The 19124-nt window shown below is 53.6% G+C and overlaps 1 protein-coding gene across 12 annotated transcripts in view; it reads right to left on the bottom strand.

Annotated features, from left to right (window-relative positions):
• Positions 1–19124, bottom strand: part of ATP9B (ATPase phospholipid transporting 9B (putative)) — a 223525-nt gene that overhangs the window by 63427 nt on the left and 140974 nt on the right. For all 12 annotated transcript variants that reach the window (XR_006608195.1, XR_006608194.1, XM_045085258.1 and 9 more), the window contains 2 exons: positions 16771–16931; positions 1392–1534 (listed from right to left, as the gene is read on the bottom strand). Coding sequence is in view for 10 of the 12 variants with exons in the window: in XM_045085258.1 (XP_044941193.1) it covers positions 1392–1534; positions 16771–16931 (304 nt within the window). In the remaining 2 variants the exon portion in view is untranslated. The remainder of the gene's footprint in view (positions 1–1391; positions 1535–16770; positions 16932–19124) is intronic.

Here is a 19124-nt window from a genome sequence, read left to right as displayed (position 1 = left end):
GTACGGACTAAACTCTAGTTCATCACTTCATGGTGATGGCAGGTTCTGGGCAAAACCGCATCTTCGTGTGGGGCCCGCTGTCCGTCCCTCAGGTGGCTCACATCCTCTCTCACGCTTCTGTCAGGTCCGATGATCCTCACGCGCGCGCTTCCCTCCCCTCCCATCTATGCCCGCGTCTCACAGGCGCCCGCGCCACCGTGAGTGGGGCCGCTTCGGTTCGTTCTCCGTCTGCGAATACGTGCCCCTTCTCCCGGGCGCAGAGCTTGTCGCGATTTCTTGTCGTACTGCAACGGTCAGAGTGAAAATGCGACAGTCTCGTTGGATTTCTCTGTTTCCTGACTGTGCGGACGCTTTTCTAGCACTTCGTTAAAAATAATGTTGGGGGCACCTGGGTGTCTCAGTGGGTTAAGCCGCTGCCTTCGGCTCAGGTCATGATCTCAGTGTCCTGGGATCGAGCCCCGCATCGGGCTCTCTGCTCAGCGGGGAGCCTGCTTCCCTCTCTCTCTGCCTGCCTCTCTGTCTACTTGTGATCTCTGTCAAATAAATAAATAAAATCTTAAAAAAAAAGATAATGTCGAACTGCACGGAGACCTATCTCCTCCCGTCACACAACTCTCTCAGGTGTGGCTCACCACGCGTCACCAGGAAGTGCTCTTCCAGGGGCATCTGCTCAGCTGAGAGGGACGAGCAGCGCCACACCCCATGCTGAGTGGACACGGGGCTCGACCTCACGACCCTGCGATCATGACCTGAGCTGAAAGCAAGCATCGACACTCAACGGACCGAGTCACCCCAGTGCCCACGAATCAGCAGGCATTTGAGCCGCGGATGAAGCATTCAGGGAGGCTCTAGCCTGTTGCTAGGACGTTCACTGGTTTGGCTGAGGTTTTATTCAGCGTGTTACGGATTGACAAGGATTCACTGATGAAAAATGAAATAAAGACAAACAAAATTTGACGCACGGACCCGAGGGGGGGGCAGCAGTGAGGCTCTGGAGGCGAGCGTTACTGTGCAACACCGAACGCACACACGTCTCGCTCCACCCCTGCACCGGCGCGGAGGCCTCGACCTGTAACACACAGGCAAGCGGCGTCTGCTCTCAGGAGCCGCCGCTAATCCAACAAGGGGGCGGCAGCCGAGAATGAAAGCGCACACGGGCGTCACTTACAGCTATAAGAACCCAACATCCTGCGAACCCTGACGTCACCGTGGGGACCCGACGGCGGCGGTTCGCTGTGTGCCAGTGCCAGCCGTCAGGAGAACCCGCATCGGAATGACATCACTGCGTCGCTCCACACGCGCGTGTGCACACACGCACGCACGCGTCCCGGGGTGGCCTGCACGGGACACTGGCGAGTGCACACAAAGGCAGCGCGAGGCAGCCGCGGTACCTGTTTTATCCGTGAGCAAGTAGACCAGGCGCCCCAGCTCCTCGGGGATGGTGCTGGTCCGCACGACCGTGCCGGGGATGTTCTCATCCTTCATGATCATCCAGCCGTACGCGGCTTTGCCCATGTCCAAATTCACACGCAAACTGTTGAAGAAAACCCATCAGAGTCGTTAGTGGGGCCCAAACCCACGCGGCACGTCATGCTCATGCGTTCCCTGCGCACACGGTTATCTTTAGCCTCATGTGAACTAAGTAGGAAATCCCAGATTCCAGACTTTAAAATAATGGATTTGTTGACACTTACGCCAACAAACCTTCAAGGCCCCACACCATGTCGTAAGCGATGGTACACGGGCCCCTCCTGGTCCCCCAGCAGGGCATGTGGAGGCAAACTCCGGCGGATAGGGAGTGTGTGGAAGCGCCCCCGCTCACACGGGACAGATGGTGCGTGCGTGAGGGCATCCGGTGGCGTCCCCCTCGGAACAGGTACGGAATGCACCACGACCTTCCTCTGCTCGCTTCACGAGAACAGGACACGTCCCTGCGGCGGCGACACGGTGGGAGGAGGACTGGGCCCCTCGGAACGCCAGGCTTCCCAGCCAGGGCAGGACCTCCCTGAGGCCTCAGACGGTGGCGTGGCCCACGCAGGGGCGCACTGGGACACCGTGGCAGGAGGTGGGGGCAGAGCGCAGCGCAGAGCCCGGGTTCCACCGTCGGAGCGACACACGAACTGTACGAGGGGCTCCTCTGCAGACCCCGGGCACTGGCTGCTCCCACCTTCGTACATAAGAGCTCCAGCTTGCCTCTTGCTCACAGTCAGACCTAAGGTCACTTCCGATTCTAGAAAAAAATCTGTGGCTAATTCGATTCTGTCAAGAGGACAGCAGATGTGCTATGTGGGGCACCTGCACGACGGGCGGAAGCTGCTGACAGTCAACCGTTTTGACCAAAATGGCCATTCGTGCGGGTCCGCCCACCAGGAAACGCACGCTGGAGAGGAAACGCGGACGACTCCGAGTCAGGGGGAAAGTCGAGTCTGCAGGTGAGTCCCAGGAAGTCAACGAGTCACAGAGAGCTCCATCTTAGAGACCCTCAGAGCTCTGCTGTGAGACAGAAGAGTTCCACCCGGCAAGCGCACGGACCTCGTAAACCAGCACCTCGCCGTGTCTTGGTTCCCGCCCCGGCCGGCCGCCACGCCATCACGGAGGACAGACGCAGCGGGACGGCACCGCGTGGAACACGGCAGCCGCTCGGCCTCGCGGGCGGCCTGGTTCCGGGCCAGCTGGGCCACCGGGCACAGTGGGGCGGGCCGGCTGTGAAGCCCGGGGCGAGCGCGAGCACGAGGCACCGGGCTAGACTCTGCGGCGCGGCGCGCGCGCTCTGTGGGACTGCGGTGAGGCGTCCAGAGCAGCCACGGGCTGAGAAGCCGGAGGCAAGTGGATCTGTGGAAGGGAAAAGAGCATCTCCCAGACTTGTCCGTGACTCAGGCGCTGCTGGCCAGGCAGCCCCCCTGAACCAGGGCAGGAAAGAGAGAAGCTCCGTGGGCTGGGGCGGAGGCAGGCGGGCGGGTGCTCCCTGTGGGGCCGGCGCGGCTGGCTCTGCAGGCTCCGAGGCCAGCGCTGAGGAGGTACAGGGCTTTCTCCTGTGGACTCTGGTCACATTATTTGGGAAAACGTCAGCCTGCCTCCGCTACCCCAGGCACAAGGACCACCCTGGTCGGGTGTGCGCAGGAAGTGTTCCCGAGCTCGTGGGGAGCCGCTGGGCCTGGAGCGGACCGAACACCCAAGCACTGCCGCCGGGGTCTGCCGAGGGGCTCTCCCCGACAGCGTGGGCACCGCTCAGGAACCAGCAGCAAGAACTTGCTTCACGAACTACCGTGTCACCAATAAGCGTCAGTGGAGTAGGCTCGGCAGACGGCACCTACCCTCAAGGCTGGTGAGCAAGAGAATGCGGATAACCTTCAAGGAAGAACAGCAGCACAGGCGAGTTCTGTTTTTATAGTGAAAACAATCAAGGAAAACGTGTCTTCGATTAAGACTAATGCCACACAGGAAGCAGAAGCCGAGGTTTACACGCGTCCTGTATTTCGGTCAAGTGTTCGTACAACTTGCTTTTCAACGTTAAGAATCTCTAGAAGCTCAAACGTCAAATAGTAAGTTGACAGAGTAATTATAATTATCACCACTTCTGAGTAATGTTCTTATAGAATTTTAAAACTTAGACGTCTGGTCGATGAGTAAAGTACTTCCCGGTAACATGACTTAGGAACAAAACAACTTCAGGCCTGCCACTTCGAGAATTACGGACGGGGTTTACACGGTCACGGATACCAGTTATTTTCAGCTCACTTCATTGCTAACCAACCAGCGATGGTTTTGTCATCGAGAGAGCCATTCCGAAACAAGTGGAAAAGCCGTCTGCCTTTTCAGACCGTCAAGGGCACGAGAAGGCGACCGCGACCCGCACTGTCACACGAGGAAACCGAACCGGAGCCCCCGGACCCTGCAGACGGTCAGGAGCGTCGAGAAGGGGTGCCACGGCCGAGTGCGAGGCTGGCCGGGCAGCAGGCGCCTCGCGCGGGCTCGCTCCTGACCGAACGGTCCTGCCGGCCTTCCTTCACTGCAGGGAGGTGTGTGAGGAACCGGACGAATGTGAGGCTGTGATGGGGCAGGACCCCCGTCAGGCCGTGTGCCGCCCGCTGCGCGTCGACTGTCCTGTGGGGGCTGCGAGGGTGGCGCTCGGGCCCCAGGCCTGCGGCGCTCCTCGGGGACACGGCCACCCGAAAGGGCCTGTGCGCACTCTGCCTGCCCGATGCTTGTGTTTGGGTCTTAATAGGAGCAAAAGTCATTTTAATGAGAAGTTCTACAAAAGTAATCAAAACTTTTTCCTGTAAACCGTCATCTATGGGAAATGGCATAGATGCCATTTTATCTGAATTTCCCCCAGAGTTTTCCTTCTGTGACATCCTGAACCTCTCTTTTGGGGTGCAGAGACCGACGTGGGGCCTGAACCTACGGCCCCGTGCGAGCGGAGACAGAGTTGGACGCCCACTGAGTAAGCCATCGGGCGCCCGTCCACTTCTTTCTGACACTCCGTGATGGCAGGGGACGGCACCCAGGTCCTTGCTGGCTGATCTCCCAACGCTGTGCACGCAGAGGGCGGCCGTCTCTCTGCGAGGAGCTCGGACCCCCGTCCCGGGCTTCACACCGTGGCCTACAGACGATCTTCCCTCAGACTCAGCACAAACCCCTCACAAGGACTGTACGACGGTGGGACATTCCCACCCCTCCCTCTTCCGGTGCCAAACCAAACCCAGCCAACAAGTGTACGGTTCCTTGGGGAGGAGGAGACGCCGCATCGCAGCGGTGCATGGCGGCAGCGCCCCGCACCCGAGCCGGACTGCAGAGACCCTCCGTGTCCCTCCGCCTGCCCCCTGCTGCCTCCCTCTCAGTAGCCCGCCCACTCAGCCTCCCCAGTTCTCCGATCCCTCTTTCCAGGCTCCATCGGGAAGCAGCATGGCCAACCCCATTTCACAGGGTTAGGGTAGGTATGAGTTATGCTGATTCTTGAACTCCACAGTTACTAGTTCTGTGATCTTGGACACATGGCACAGTGGATCTCTGAGCCTCAGACGTGGCACCTGTAAAGTGCTAATGATTGGCAAGGACCGTGGGGACTGGCACTAGTGCGTGAGGGCAGGTTCCCGAATCATGTCACTGGAGCAGATGATCCCTGGTCTCAACAGTCAGAGAAAGTTCTACATAAGAGACAGGCCCTGAGCTAAAACGAAGTGGACAGGGGTGCACCACTTGGGGAAGGCAGGTCATCAGCGAGGCCCCAGAGCTCAGCCGGTACAGACGGTCCCAGCGGAAGGAAGCAACATACACACCAAACACACCGAGAGTCCGTGGGGACTGCGACCCCCCCGGGCACACAAAGACACACAGAACGGACAGCCCTGGGTCCTAAGAAACAAAATCTGCTACAGTATGAGCATAGTTGAAACCGGTGTATGCAAAATTCGAGGTCACGTTATTAAGTCTCTGAACGGGCATGGGAGACTGGAGATCTGAAATAAAGCAGGAGAAGTGAAGTCCCAGACCAACCGAAGCAAAGAGGTCCCGGTGCAACATGGAGCCTCAGCTGCTGTGCAAGGCCAGCAGGTGCCGCGGGGCGCGCCAGGACCTGGGGCTCCCCAGAGGGCCCCGAGAACACGCCCTTGCTCTGAGCCCCACCCAGAGGGCCCCGAGAACATGCCCTTGCTCTGAGCTGCACTCAGGGAGACCCACCTTCTCGCCTTCCATTCAGGGCGATGTCAGCCCAACCCCTCAGCACCCCCCAATCAAGTATGAGCCACAGGGTTTCGGGGTGTGGCGAATAGGGGACTCAGGACCTCCCCCATCAGACTTGTTTCGGCGTTTCCCTGTGGGCGGGGGGTGAACGTGTGCAACGCCGCACACGCGGGAGTGAGAGGACCGTACGTGCGTGCGCGTGCGTGTGCACTGACAGGCGAGACACTCCGTGCGGCAACAGTGTCCATGCATTCACGCGGCAGTGAGCCTACATTTTCTGTGAGTACGTGAAAGAGGTAAACGTTCCTAGTAGAGGACCAGCCCCTCCTTTAGTTCAAACACGTACCAATCACATGCAATTTGATACGCCTTAAAATTAAACGTAAAGGTAGGTAAGACGCCAAATCAAGCACATAGTAGATGAGTCAAAATATTAATAACAAAGTTAACTGGGCAAAGACAGACAGATGAAAAGGCTGAAGGCAGAAAAATCGATGCTTTCAAGGCTGGCAAAGCTCAGCTCGGCTCTCCACCCAAAGGGGACAGTGACAGTGACCACAGTGGAAGCAGGGGAAGAGAGGAGGGCTGGAAGGAGGCGTCCCCCGATGCCCTCACAAAGGTGCCCCTGCAGACCTACCCCAGTCCGAGGACGGGCCAGGGCACTGGGCCTCACGGGTCCAGGCTACGCGCCATGAGGCAGTGCTGGGTTCTGGGAGCGTCAGGGCACTTCTCAGGAGTTCTGAACCGGTTCAAATAGACTGTGTGATTACAGGGCATGAGCCTGAGGCTTCCAACACCGCCTGTGCGAGCAGGTGAGGAAGACGCGGCCGAGAAGACACGCCAGCAGAGTGGGCGGAGGGGACAGCCACGCAGGGCCCTGGGCTTCCTGCTGGAGCCGCACCCAATGGGTTGCTGGGCTCATCTGCTTTGCACCTGTTTTACACATCAACAAATTCGCCCTTTAACTTACGCATCGGTCAAGAACTGCATCTGTAGATCTTTCATGAACAAGTACTGCAGTCTGAGTGAAGGGCAAGCGACATCAATAGATTTGCAAACACGGACGAGCTGCTCTTCACGATGCAGAAAGAGGACGCGAACCGCAACAAGATGAATGAAACAAGGCCAGAAGGACAAGGGCCTGCAGAGGGACTGCCGCCGCTGCGGCCGACCGCACAACTCTACCCACCTCCCCGCCCCCCGAGGGGACAGAAGAGACCGCCCGAGGCCACAGCAAGCAGGAGGCGTCCTCAAGGCGAGAACGCCAGCTCGCAGCCCCAGGTTCTAGAGCCCAAAGCCGAAGCCTCCACCTCCAGTACACACCAGCTCTCACGGGCAATGGTGAGGACAGTGTTTGGCTTTCTTGTAGCTTCTGACTCTGAAGTCGGTTTTAAACGCACAGAAGTAGCAAAACCAGGGGGGTTCCTGGGTGCTCCCCCAGCGGCAACACCTTTGGCCTGAAGCACTCTCTCCTGGCAGAGCTGATGTTACGGCACGATTTTGTCACACGCAGGGTTCACTCGGCCTCGGCCACGTTTTACACATACTCTTCTGCTTTCTGTGTTCCAAGGACAGGTTCGTGTCACGCCCTGTCACCATCACAATCAGATGGTTCCAAGAGGCTTGCACGCTCCTCAGATTAAACCCCAATGGCAGCAGCAGCCCAAACCCCAAACCCTGGCAACCGCTGAATTGTCCATCATAATTTTCTAACTTCAAGAATGTCATATAAATGCCCAAGTTGTTCTATGTATCAAACTTTATTCCTTTCTATTACGGGATAGTACTCATCGTACAGACAGACCACCGTCTGTCTACATCACGTTATTTTAACGTCACCGACCGTCCCCCAGTTGGCCATTGCTACAGTTGTACACTGTTGTTAAAAGAAAGTCTGTGGCATTCTCAAGAATAAAGTTCATCACATTTGGGACCTGAAAATTCTACCTACCCCTGGAGAGTCCTGCTAGCAAAGCTAATCAGAAAGTTTCATTCCAATTTGTCTTTCTTTATGCAAAACTGCAAGACAGTTCTATGATCTTGGGTAATGGCAGGCTATCCTATCTGAACTAATGCTCCCACTGAAAACAGCAAGAAATACTGTATAAAATATTTTTCATATTTCCTCAAAGAAAGAACTGACTGGATAGTAAGGAATTTCCGGGTTGAACCCTCACCGGGTTCCATGAAGGTGAAGGAAGTGCCAGTCAGCAGGCTGACTTTTCTTTCAACAGGCTGTGTGTAGGGGCAAAAACAAAGACCGGACCATCAACAGGTGGAGGCCCAACACGAGGCCCTTCTTTCCACGGGAGGCAGGGCTGTGAGGGCGACACCGTCACCCTGAGGGGGAAGCCAGAAAGTGAAATACCTGTGCATGCAGCTGGCAGCAGGCTCGTGTGATTCAGTGACTGGGACTCTCCGGTTTGGAGGAAGATGTTCTGAGGCAGGTGGTACCTCCAAGTACACTACAGAGGCAAGTGTACAGTTTCCAGAGAAACAAAGCTCTCATCTTTGACCTCACATTACTCCTATAATTAGCTTTTCAAATATAATTACCAAAGAGAATTCCCACAAATAAACCAAAAACAAAAAACACAACAACAAACAGCACAGCACTCAGGGAAACAGTGTACTCGAGTGACAGCCAGAGGGAAAAACAAGAGAAAAGGACTGACAAAAGCAGCAGATCCCACACGAGACTGACACAGACTGCAAAACAAGGAAATATACGGAAAACTAGAAAGATATTTGCAAGCAACAGGCAAACATAAAAATGAATAAATCAATGTGCTAAAGATACCAAACAGAATTTCCTGGACCAAAAAGTATCAGTAACGGAAATTAAGAACTCCACTGGTTTGACAGTGGCCTAGACATAGCCAAAGAGGAGATCAGCAACTTGGAAGTCGGGTTGCCGGAGAAGATGCAGAATGGGGAATGAGGACAGAAGGTGGAAAGTAGGGAAGAAAAGGAGAAACAAAGAGTGGGGTTAGGACACTGAACAAATCTCACATTCACGTCCTCAAAAGAGAGGGGACAGATTAGTATATAAGGAGACAACAACCCTGTTTTCTGGGATAGGAAAGGAGTGATTCACAGACTTGAGCAATGCACCAAATCCTAAGCATTATATGAAAAGCAGCCTCCATCCCCACACAGTGTGTCTGAGCACAGAGCAACAACAAGGAGTAGGTCGGAAAGCCATTGCAGGGTGCAGGGCACCGAGGAGCAGAGGCCCATGGATGCCTGCCAGCAGAGGCTGCAGCCAGAAGGCAATGGGGCATGTGGGTGGAACCGTTTCACAAAGGGAAGCCAAACAGAAATCTAGAGCGTTCCCAACAAAGCCAGAGTCAACAAAACAATACATTTCTGACAGAAGGAAAGTCACTCTACATGAAAGGCCTGAAGTGTAGGAAGAAATGAAGAAATACACGACGCACTGAAATGCACAGGGAATGTGCAAAACAACAGTATCTTTGGGACTTAAGAACGACTCGGATTAAAGTACTTGACAAAAATGGCACAAGGTCAGAGGGGTGCCAGGAGGTAAACATTAAACATTACTCTGAGACAATGTGTACAGGAAGTGACTACCTGTGGGTCTGAGAGAGAATAATGCTCTCAGGTCACAGGCTAACTATAAGAACAACCAATACAGCTTAAAACCTTTCAAACTAGTGGAGAGAAAGTGGAATTATAAAAAATGGTAAGTAAAATGGTGAGACAGGAGGAAAATATAGAATAGTAAGTCATACTAAAAAAACAGAATAAGATGGTAGGTTTAAAGCAGAAATACAACAGAATCACAATACCTGTGTAGGCAGCATTTGTCGGAGTAGGTAAAAATTAAATGTGAGAGACACACATACACACACACAGAAGGGAAAGTGCAAAATGGAGCAAGACAAGCCAAGCACATCACACCCAGCAGGCACAGCTACATGAGCTTAACACGAAGTAGAATTTAACGCAAAAAACTTTCCCAGAGGGGCGCCTGGGTGGCTCCGTGGGTTAAGGGTCTGACTCTTTCAGCTCTGGTCTTGTCAGAGGGTTATGGGGTCAAGTCCTAAATCAGGCTCCGTGCTCAGGTGGAATCTGCTTGAGGATTCTCTCCTTCTGCCCCATTCTCTCTCTTAAATAACTCTTTAAGAAAAAAAGCTTTAGCAGAGATAAAGTCACTTGATAATGAGAAAATACTTAACTCAGCAAAAATATATAACAGTTTAAATCTGTATACATCTGATACCAAAGCCACAAAATACATAATTCCAGCAACAGAACTCCAGGGAGAACAGATTCCCAACACCAATGAGAGAGTTCCACACGGTGCTTAGTAAGTGAGAGAAAGGAGAAAAGCTAGCAGGGGTGCAGAGAAACTAAAGCACAAGATAACAATCTTGGTTTACCAGACATGCTCACATTCCAGCAATCCAGCACCCAGGTTTAAGTCAACTAGACATCCAGCCCTACAATGCATCTCAGCTAAATTCATGCATCTGAAATGAAGGTATATTCTTTGAAATGACACAAAAAACTAAGTATGAACACAGATAATAATTAGAAAATGCAAGCACACTTGTAATAACCACTGGTCAAAGAAGAAATCACAGTGGAAGCTAAGAGATATTCTGTACCTGACAGTAACAAAAATACCACTACAGAAACGTCTGGAATGTAGCCAAAGCAGTATTTCCGTGCGAATTTATAGCTTCAATGACATATATTCAGAATGGGAAAAAAAGGCTGAAAATTCTAGTAAAAGTTGGGCAAGGTTTCCATGGAGAAATTTTTTTAAACTTCAAGATACTGCAGAAGACCTAAAAAATTAAGAGAGATATGTTGGGGTGCCAGGGTGGCTCTGTTGGTTGAGCAGCTGACTCATGATTTTGGCTCAGGTCATGACCTCGCTCCACGCTCAGCAGGGAGTTTCCTTAAGTATTCTCTCCCTCTGCACCACCCCCTCTTGCTCCCTCCTTCTCTCCCTCTAAAATAAGTAAATCTTTTTTTAAAGATTTTATTTATTTATTTGACAGAGACACAGAGATCACAAGCAGGCAGGGAGGCAGGCAGAGAGAGAGGAGGAAGCAGGCTCCCTGCTGAGCAGAGAGCCCGATGCGGGACTCCATCCCAGGACCCCGGGATCATGACCCAAGCCAAAGGCAGAGGCATTAACCCACTGAGCCATCCAGGCACCCCTAAAATAAATAAATCTTAAAAAAAAAGTTGAGAAATGCTAGATTCATGGCCTGGAAAATTGAATATTAAATGCAAATGGCCAGCCAGAACAAGGGTACTCCTGAAGAACAGAAGGAAGAAAGACCCATTCTAGAAACCAGTAACTCAGGACAAAGGGTCAGACTTCCAGCAGACTGTTCTTTGCTCAGGAATAGACAACCCCCCAAGGGAACAGCACAGGAGACCCAAAGCAGCCTATGCGTGTCTGAGTCCCAGTGTATGACAGAGGAGCTCGAGGCCACTAGGGAACAGTCCTTCTGACAAGGGATGCGGAGACAACCGGTGTGGAAAACAGTGACACCTGAAGATCCTGTTTCACACGATTTAAAAAACCCATCACTTCCAGCGGTCAAGGACCACCCTGCTATGCTTTTAGAAGCTAACGCAGGAGGATAGCTCCATTGTCTGGAGAGTGGCTCAGAGCAGCTTCCTAAACAACATACGGACAGTGACAACCAAGAGCAAAAAAGACTTAAAATCTGACTATGCAAGATTACTACTTTCTCATAACTGCACCAACTGTAAAAACTCAAGCTGCAGATTGAGAAAGACTATCCGTATGATGCGGGCCTGAGAGGAAGACCTGTATCCTATGAACACCTACAAACTGCCCAGTAGGGCAGACTACCCGACGTTAGGAGAGCTGGGGACAGTCTTCCGTGACTGGCTGCTCCGTGCTCTGCGGCCTCTGGAATCTTTCTTTTCCCTGGCGGGCAGTGCCAGCCCGCAGCTGGACAGCTCTGTGAGCCCACTTCCTGCCTGTCGGATCTGGGGAGCCCAATGGGCTTCTCTCACTGTATCCTGTCTCTGCTCCTTCCAGCCCGAGCTGGCAGTGCTTCTGCTGAAACAGACTCTCAAAACCTCTGTGCGTCTCCTGTGCATGTCATGGGGACCCACGCCCCCTCACAAAAGGCTTCCACACAGATTTCCCTCGGATAACCCAATCTGCTTCAGGCTCTGGCCGAGACGGGTGAGTCCATGAGTCACAATCATAACCTCTTCAGCAAAAAGCCGTGCAGCCACACCCTGGCCCTCCTTCCCTGCATGCTTTCCAAACTGCATTTTCCAATACGGGTATCTTTCGCAATCTGGATGGGCTGCAAATTTCTGCCGCCACTGTCTGGTTTCCTAGGTCGGAAACACTCTTTTCCCCAGGCATTCGCCAAGCATGCTAAATGGAGAAGGAATCCCTAGTGGAACGTTCAGAGAGTCGACTTCTAGGTTCTGATGCGAATTCTATACCCACATTACCTGCCGCTCTGAATACTCTGTTCTTACTGCGCAGTACTCCGAGCACTGGGTCCTCAGGCCTTCCGGCAGCTAAGTGGCAGAATGGGGCTCCCACCCACTGCACGACTTTTGACGAGGTGGGCCCACGTGTTTCTCAGAAGGGACAGAGTCCTCACCACCAGCACCTTCTACTGCCATCACCCACGCACGGTCCCGCGAGGGTAGAAGCCCCCTGACCCGGCACTGACAGGACAGTTTTCTGAAGCGTCAGCTAGAACGTGACACCTCACTGGAAAGCATGTGGGGAGAAGCGCTGCTGGGCCCACACGCAGCCGCAAGCACCCGGCCTGACGGGGTCTAACTGTGCCCCGAAGAACTGCGGTGGTGCGGGTTTTGTCAGAGTGACACAACCAATGCAGGGAACATGGACCCATTCCCATCACGTGACTTAAGCCCGGTCATATTTTCCTTAAAAGACAAAGTAAACTATCAGGTGACTCAAAACTATTTTGTCAAGAAAAATTTCCATGAAACAGCCTCAGTTTGTTAAATTTGAAAGCCAATGAAACCAACCAACCAACCAGAAACAGATTCCCGACACAGAGGGCAAATGGGTTACCCCAGGAGAGGGGGCGGGGGACGGGTGAGGCAGGTGGTGGGGATTAACCAGTCCAGGCCTCCAGCTGAAAAACAAGGGAGTCGCGGGATGAGACGTAGAGCTCCGGGAGCCTCGTCAGCAATAGTAATAGTGACCGTATGGTCACCGACCGACGGCAGGGAGCGCCGGGTAAGGTGCGCCGCTGTCCGATCGCTGCACTGGACGCCGGAAACTAATGTTAACTCTGTGTATCAACTGTACTTCCATTAAAAACACGTGTTAGGTCACTGGAAGAAAAAGCACTTAACCTTCCAAAATTGTGCACTTTGAAAAAAAGGAAAAGTTTAAAATCTATCCTTTATTAAACTGAAAAGCATATTACCAATACTAGAATGTATTATTATTCATATTTTAAGGAAACGTTGCAGAAGGAAAGCAAACTTGGTGGAACTGCATGTAAACACAAGCTCTGTAGGTCGCGGCCTGTGCTCTTCCCAACGTGCAGCTTTCATTTCTTCGGCGGAGTTAGTCTGCTTGTGTCCTCACACTGCGAGTGACGCCAGGTCTCACGCTGAAGCAGGCGTGAGACCTTCTGGAGTAGACAGAGGTGCAGGTACCATTCTGTCTAGTAAGTCTCTCCACACTTGACTGAACACGTGAATATAAAACCGTTGACTGGAAAACCAGAACAAGACAGATCTGCAGAAACAGTACGTTCCTCATTTTACAAACAACTTTTAAGAAGTCTGTACGGGCTAAATGAGAAAAGGTCTATGTGTAAATATTGTATATTTACATATACATAAAAATGCATATTAATATTTACAAGTCTGTATATGTACACATTTCTTTTTTTTTTTTTAAAGATTTTATTTATTTATTTGACAGAGAGAAATCACAAGTAGATGGCGAGGCAGGCAGAGAGAGAGAGGGAAGCAGGCTCCCTGCTGAGCAGAGAGCCCGACGCGGGACTCGATCCCAGGACCCTGAGATCATGACCTGAGTCGAAGGCAGCGGCTTAACCCACTGAGCCACCCAGGCGCCCCTATGTACACATTTCTGAAAAGCCTTATAGTCTTTACCAATGGTAAAATTGCAGAAAATATATATTTATTTCCCTTGCTATTCGGTATTATCTAATTTTTTACTATATACATATATATATATATATATACACACAATTGAAAAAAAAATGAAAATTGGTATCAGCTTAAAATTGCTTATAAAGGGGGCCCCTGGGTGGCTCAGTGGGTTAAAGCCTCTGCTTTCATCTTGGGTCATGATCTCAGGGTCCTGGGATCGAGCCCCGCATCGGGCTCTCTGCTCCGCGGGGAGCCTGCTTCCTCCTCTCTCTCTGCCTGCCTCTCTGCCTGCTTGTGCTCTCTCTCTCTCAAATTATAAAAAAAAATCTTTAAAAATGCTTATAATGTATTACATCTCATAACCATAATTCATTTTTCTTGTTAACTTGATAAAAGGAAAAGTGTCAAGTCTTTTTATACTGTCATGCTGAAGAAATTGGAGAGTCCACAGGAATAAAATATTTCATTGAAAAACACAATAAAATTTCAGTGGTTTTCAATGGTTTCCACCGGTGAAATACAGGAGTGCCCTAGAGAAAAGGAACAGCACCCCCACTAGGCCTTTGCATTGTATGACAGTCTCGAAAGGCACATCATAAAAACACGTTAGAACGGGCAGAAGAGAAACGAGATTAGTGAAAGCAAAAACCCCCAAACTAAACCAAACCAAACCCAATTACTGAGAAAATGGGTGTTTGCTCTATGGATATGGTAGTAGCAGACTTTTGTCGGCACTTGCAGGAGGAGTGTGCCGGCAAGTTAACACGTGCTGTGCCAGTCACTACGGACACAGCCGGGCAAGGGGGCTCCCACGGGCAGTGGGGTCCACATGGGAACGTGCGGTTCCTGTTAGGCAGTGGTGTTCACACCGGGGCTGGTTCACATCAGGCACTGCGGTTGGTTCACCGGGCAGGGGGCTGCGTCACACCGGGCAGGGGCGCCCCCACTGGGCCAGGGGGGTTGGTGGACACCACACAGGGGGCTCCCTGAGCTCACACCTTCCAGCAGTAAGTGCTGCTGGTGCCTAGTGGGCTGTGTGTGGGCTGCTAGGCACGTGGCCGACTTTCCTGTGGGGAGCTGCAGAAGGAAGCCTTGTAGGCCCCAGATTCGAGTCAGGAGGCTCTGGGGAGAGCTGTGACACTCATTCAACGCAGGAGTGACCCCAAGGTCCTTGATCTAGGGAGGAACAAGTCAAGCCAGATCAGCAGATAAAACCTGCAGAAATGGGTGCTGAGCGTGAGGGAAGGAAGGCTTCCAGGCCACTTCTGGGAGACATGCCCACGTGTGCCACGTCTGGCAGCGAACTCTGGGTCGTATTTACTGTACAAGACTGAAAACACGAGCGACGCAGACTCACTGCATTTGCAAACTGACTGTCCTTTGGGGCCATACTTCCCACATCCTTGCCCTGAGAACGTGGTGCGTGTCGGGCACCAGGCCGGCTGGGCTGCGATGGCAGGAACCGTGTGGAGGCGCTCTGTGCCAGGTTCCACGCACGCATCTGGCCTACAAGTGCATCCACGTCCCTGTAGGACGCCAGGCGACGTGCTTGGCACAGGTCGGGTTGGCGGGGGGGGGGGGGGCTGTGACCAGGCCTTCGGACTGCTATTGACCAGTTCGGTCTCAGTAGAAAGGGTCAGTTCCAGAATGACTCCTCAATAGCTCTGGTCTGCCCATTTCCACTTACCAGTGAGTTTCTGGGGACAAGGATGAGTCACCAGAGCCCCTGCTGGCACTCGCTATGTGTCCATGGGGTGATGATGATGCCGCACGGCAGCACGACAGCTCGACAGACTGTGTGCACACTCGCAGCTGCTCAGAGCAGGGCAGGACCTGCGGAGCGGGTCCCTTCAGAAAGGGTGAGATGTGCCCTCGGGCACGCCGTGCTCTGTTCTCAGCCCTGAGCCCGACGAGCCCCCTGTGCTCACGGAGCGGGTGGGCACAGAACCGCAGACCAGCAAGAGCAAAGAGCAGTGACCCGTGGGGACGGCAGCAGAATTAAGACAGGCTGACGGGACACCAGGTGGCCGGCCGGGGCCTCCCTGAGCACGCGGCAGCCCTCCCCGGCCGAGAAGGGCCAAGCCCAGCGTGCACTGTGGCGGTGGAGGGGAACGCGGGGCTGGACGGGCGGGCTGGCCACGGGCCGCACGCCGGGTGCCGTCACGGGCGCCCGGGGGCACGCGGCAGCTCGGCTTCGGCCCTGTCCGTGAGTGAGAGACATCGCCTTCGGACAAACTTGTGGAGAAAGCTGGTCTTTCTCTTCAGAACGTTTCCAGCCCTGGCAGGAGCGCTGTAGCCCGGCTGCCTCTGTTCTGTGTCACGGAAGATGCTGCTTCCGGCTTCACTCAGGGTTTACTGGGCTCTAACTGCCCCAGTGTCCAGTCACAGACACGAAGCATCTTCTACAGTGTGTTTGTGGAAATACTTTAGAACGGACTCCCATCTATCTGTAGTGCGGATGTGAGCAATCAAGCTCCACAGACACCGAGTTAATCACTCACGTCCCGGGGGCGCGGAGGATTATCACGGAGGAATCGTTCGTCGCGAGAGGCCTGGCTCCTCCGTGCTCTCACGTGACAGGCGCACCGGCCGGCTTCCGCCACCGGCCGCAGGGACCCGTGTGGATCCAGTGGTCCGATGGTGCTGGAAACAAAGTCTATCAGCGGTAAACAAAACCGTTCCTGGTTTACCCGGAAACCCCGCCCAGTTCTTGAATAGATTGCCGCAACACTCACACCAGGACAGAGCATCAGATCCAACAAATGGACTCCGCCCCCCACGGGATCTTCTAGGGAAGCGAACGCGTCGCCGTCGCGGTCCCCAGCGCTCTCGGCGGCTCCCTCAGCGGCTCTGTGCCGCCTTCCCGCTCGCCGACAAAATAAATGCCCGTAAGTCATACTCCGCGAAAGCAGCTCTGTGTTTTACCTTAGTTCTCACACGTACCTGATGGGGATGATGTAGGAGAGGAGGAGGAGGAACCGAAACAGGTTGCGGTACCACGGGCCCGCAAATCCTTGCAAGGTTACCATGACGACCGAGAGAGCGACTAGAGCCCCGAACAGGGCTTTGGTCAGCTGGTTGAGTTCAAGGTCCAACAACCCAACCTGAAAGGGACACACAGAATTAGGGCATAACCATGATGTCCGCAGTATGACACACCGGGATGCATGGCGGCAACGAATGACATCCTCACACTTCCTCTGGTATGACCTTATCCACAACGAAACACAAAATGCTATTAACTCCATTCTTCTCCTGAAAAGCCTCTTAGAGATTTAGGCAGAATTTCGGAAAGGGAGTCACGATCCGCAGGGCATTTCCAGAACGGACGTACTGAGACAGCCAGGTATCCCACCAAAACGCACCCAGATCCTTTCTAAAGACGAAAATGCCGTGACAGCAGACGGGCAGACTGGGACGGGGTGGGCGCGGCGCGAAGGACGCCAGACGCGCTCCGTCTGCGGAGAGGGGACGCGCCTGTCCCTCCGCATGTGCTAACGACGCTCACGTGCGTCCCATGCAACAGTTTTACGTTCAGACGGAGGCTCCCAGGAAAGGACAGTGTCCACCATCGCCATCCGCCAGGAGCGTCCCTGAAAAAAATCCTTCTCTGAACTAAGCAGAAAAGCAACAGACCAGGTATTAGCTTGAGTGAATACCTTTTGAGTGTGCAGACATCCTACTCTTTAGGTTCTCCCAGTAAGGTCCACAGCCCCAAATTCGTTCTGTGGATCGCGTCTTAGCTGAGCAGAATGCGAGGGGAAGCTATGTCCATGGGAATGAACTGATTTTAGGGTGCATTCTGGGTGGGATCTTGCAAACAGTCAGCAGTGTTCATTCCTCAAGTCACAGGTGCACAACTTTGATCTCGAGCTCCGGCGGTCTGCCCACCGTCCCCCCCGCTGAGTCACCTGCCTGGAGGACCACACTGTGTTAGAGCAGTGGGCGGTCGCGGGGTTCTGGGCTTTTCTAAAAAGGCTTCAGAACGACACAGGGGGGAGAGTCGGGGTCACACAGCAAGGACGTTTCCTCAGGCATCAAAATGTAAGCTCATCTGAATGCTGGCTCTGCCGCCTGACGGTTCGACCGGGGCCAACTGCACACCCTTGTTCCCATCTGTAAAATGGGGCTGGAGACACGCCCCATAACAAGACTCAGGGGGTGAAGACGAGGCCCAGCCCCCGGCACACAGGAAGCCCCACACGTGTTCCTGTTCTTGTTCTTTGAGTCAGAAGCACCGCGCTCGGAGTCCGCACTTCCCACGTCTGCGGCCTCGGCCTTACCCTGGCCACTCGCTCTCCTCACCCCGGACTGGGGCTCACTCACCTGCTCACCAGGTGGGCTGCCTGCCGGCCCTGGAGAACTGACGGTCTCCCCTGGTGATCGCCCACCCTGCCTCCTCCTCACACGGGGGACCCCGACAGGTGACCGCTCTCCCAGCGACGTCCACTCGCCACCATCTGAGCATCTCCCCACCCTCACACAAACCGCAGAAGACCGTCATTTAAAAAAGAAAGCGACTGCCCTCACTTTGATAAAATAAATGAAACTATAATTCTCAAACTAAAACATTTGAGGATAAGTGAGCTAATTAATTAGCAACCTGGTTTATTTTTTCGTACTTCTGAAAATCCCCAATTTGGGCCAAAACAAAGTTAGCTCTCCCCACGCCTCAGGCTTCAGTCTGCGTCCGGCTGTGATGAGCACCTGCTGCAGGCCTGCAGGAGAACATTCCAGGCCGAGTCAGAAAAACACCCGACCTGGTCAGAACGTCCGGGCGAGCACGGCTGTGACGACGTCCGCTCATTAAATAAACAGAATTCGATATATTAAATATTAAATAAACAGGTCTGCGGAGCTTTCTGCTTGTGCAAGGTGACGAGAAACCGGCCCACCGAGCCTCCAGCGGCAAGAAACAGCCAGTCCAGTAGGAAGAGTGCGACGTACACCAGTGACAGAATCACAGGACACACAGCCTTCTGTCTGTCCAGCTGCTGCCAGATGCCACTCTGCGGCCTTCAAGAACAGCCTAGAAACACGGGAACCATAGAAGTAACCCGACGCTTGCCCGGAGCGTTGGGTTCGGCCTGCCCACCCACCAAGGCCCTGCAGGGTCTGCATCCTGGTCGACCCTCGGGAATCCAGCCGTAGGCCTTGGCTCCATCCCCAGCCCACAGGCTCCGCCCTCCACCCCGCAGGCCCTGCCCCCTCCCTGCCCTGCCCCCCGCCCTGGGAAGACAGTGCCAGGGCCGTGGACTGAGGTGCGGTCCAAACTGAGGCTGTGTCGAGGACCCATG

This window comes from Mustela putorius, unplaced genomic scaffold, assembly GCF_011764305.1.
Source record: "Mustela putorius furo isolate JIRA1106 unplaced genomic scaffold, ASM1176430v1.1 tig00000835_pilon_pilon_pilon, whole genome shotgun sequence".
In the NCBI taxonomy this organism is placed as follows: domain Eukaryota; kingdom Metazoa; phylum Chordata; class Mammalia; order Carnivora; family Mustelidae; genus Mustela; species Mustela putorius.
This window is presented reverse-complemented; position numbering and strand designations above follow the sequence as displayed.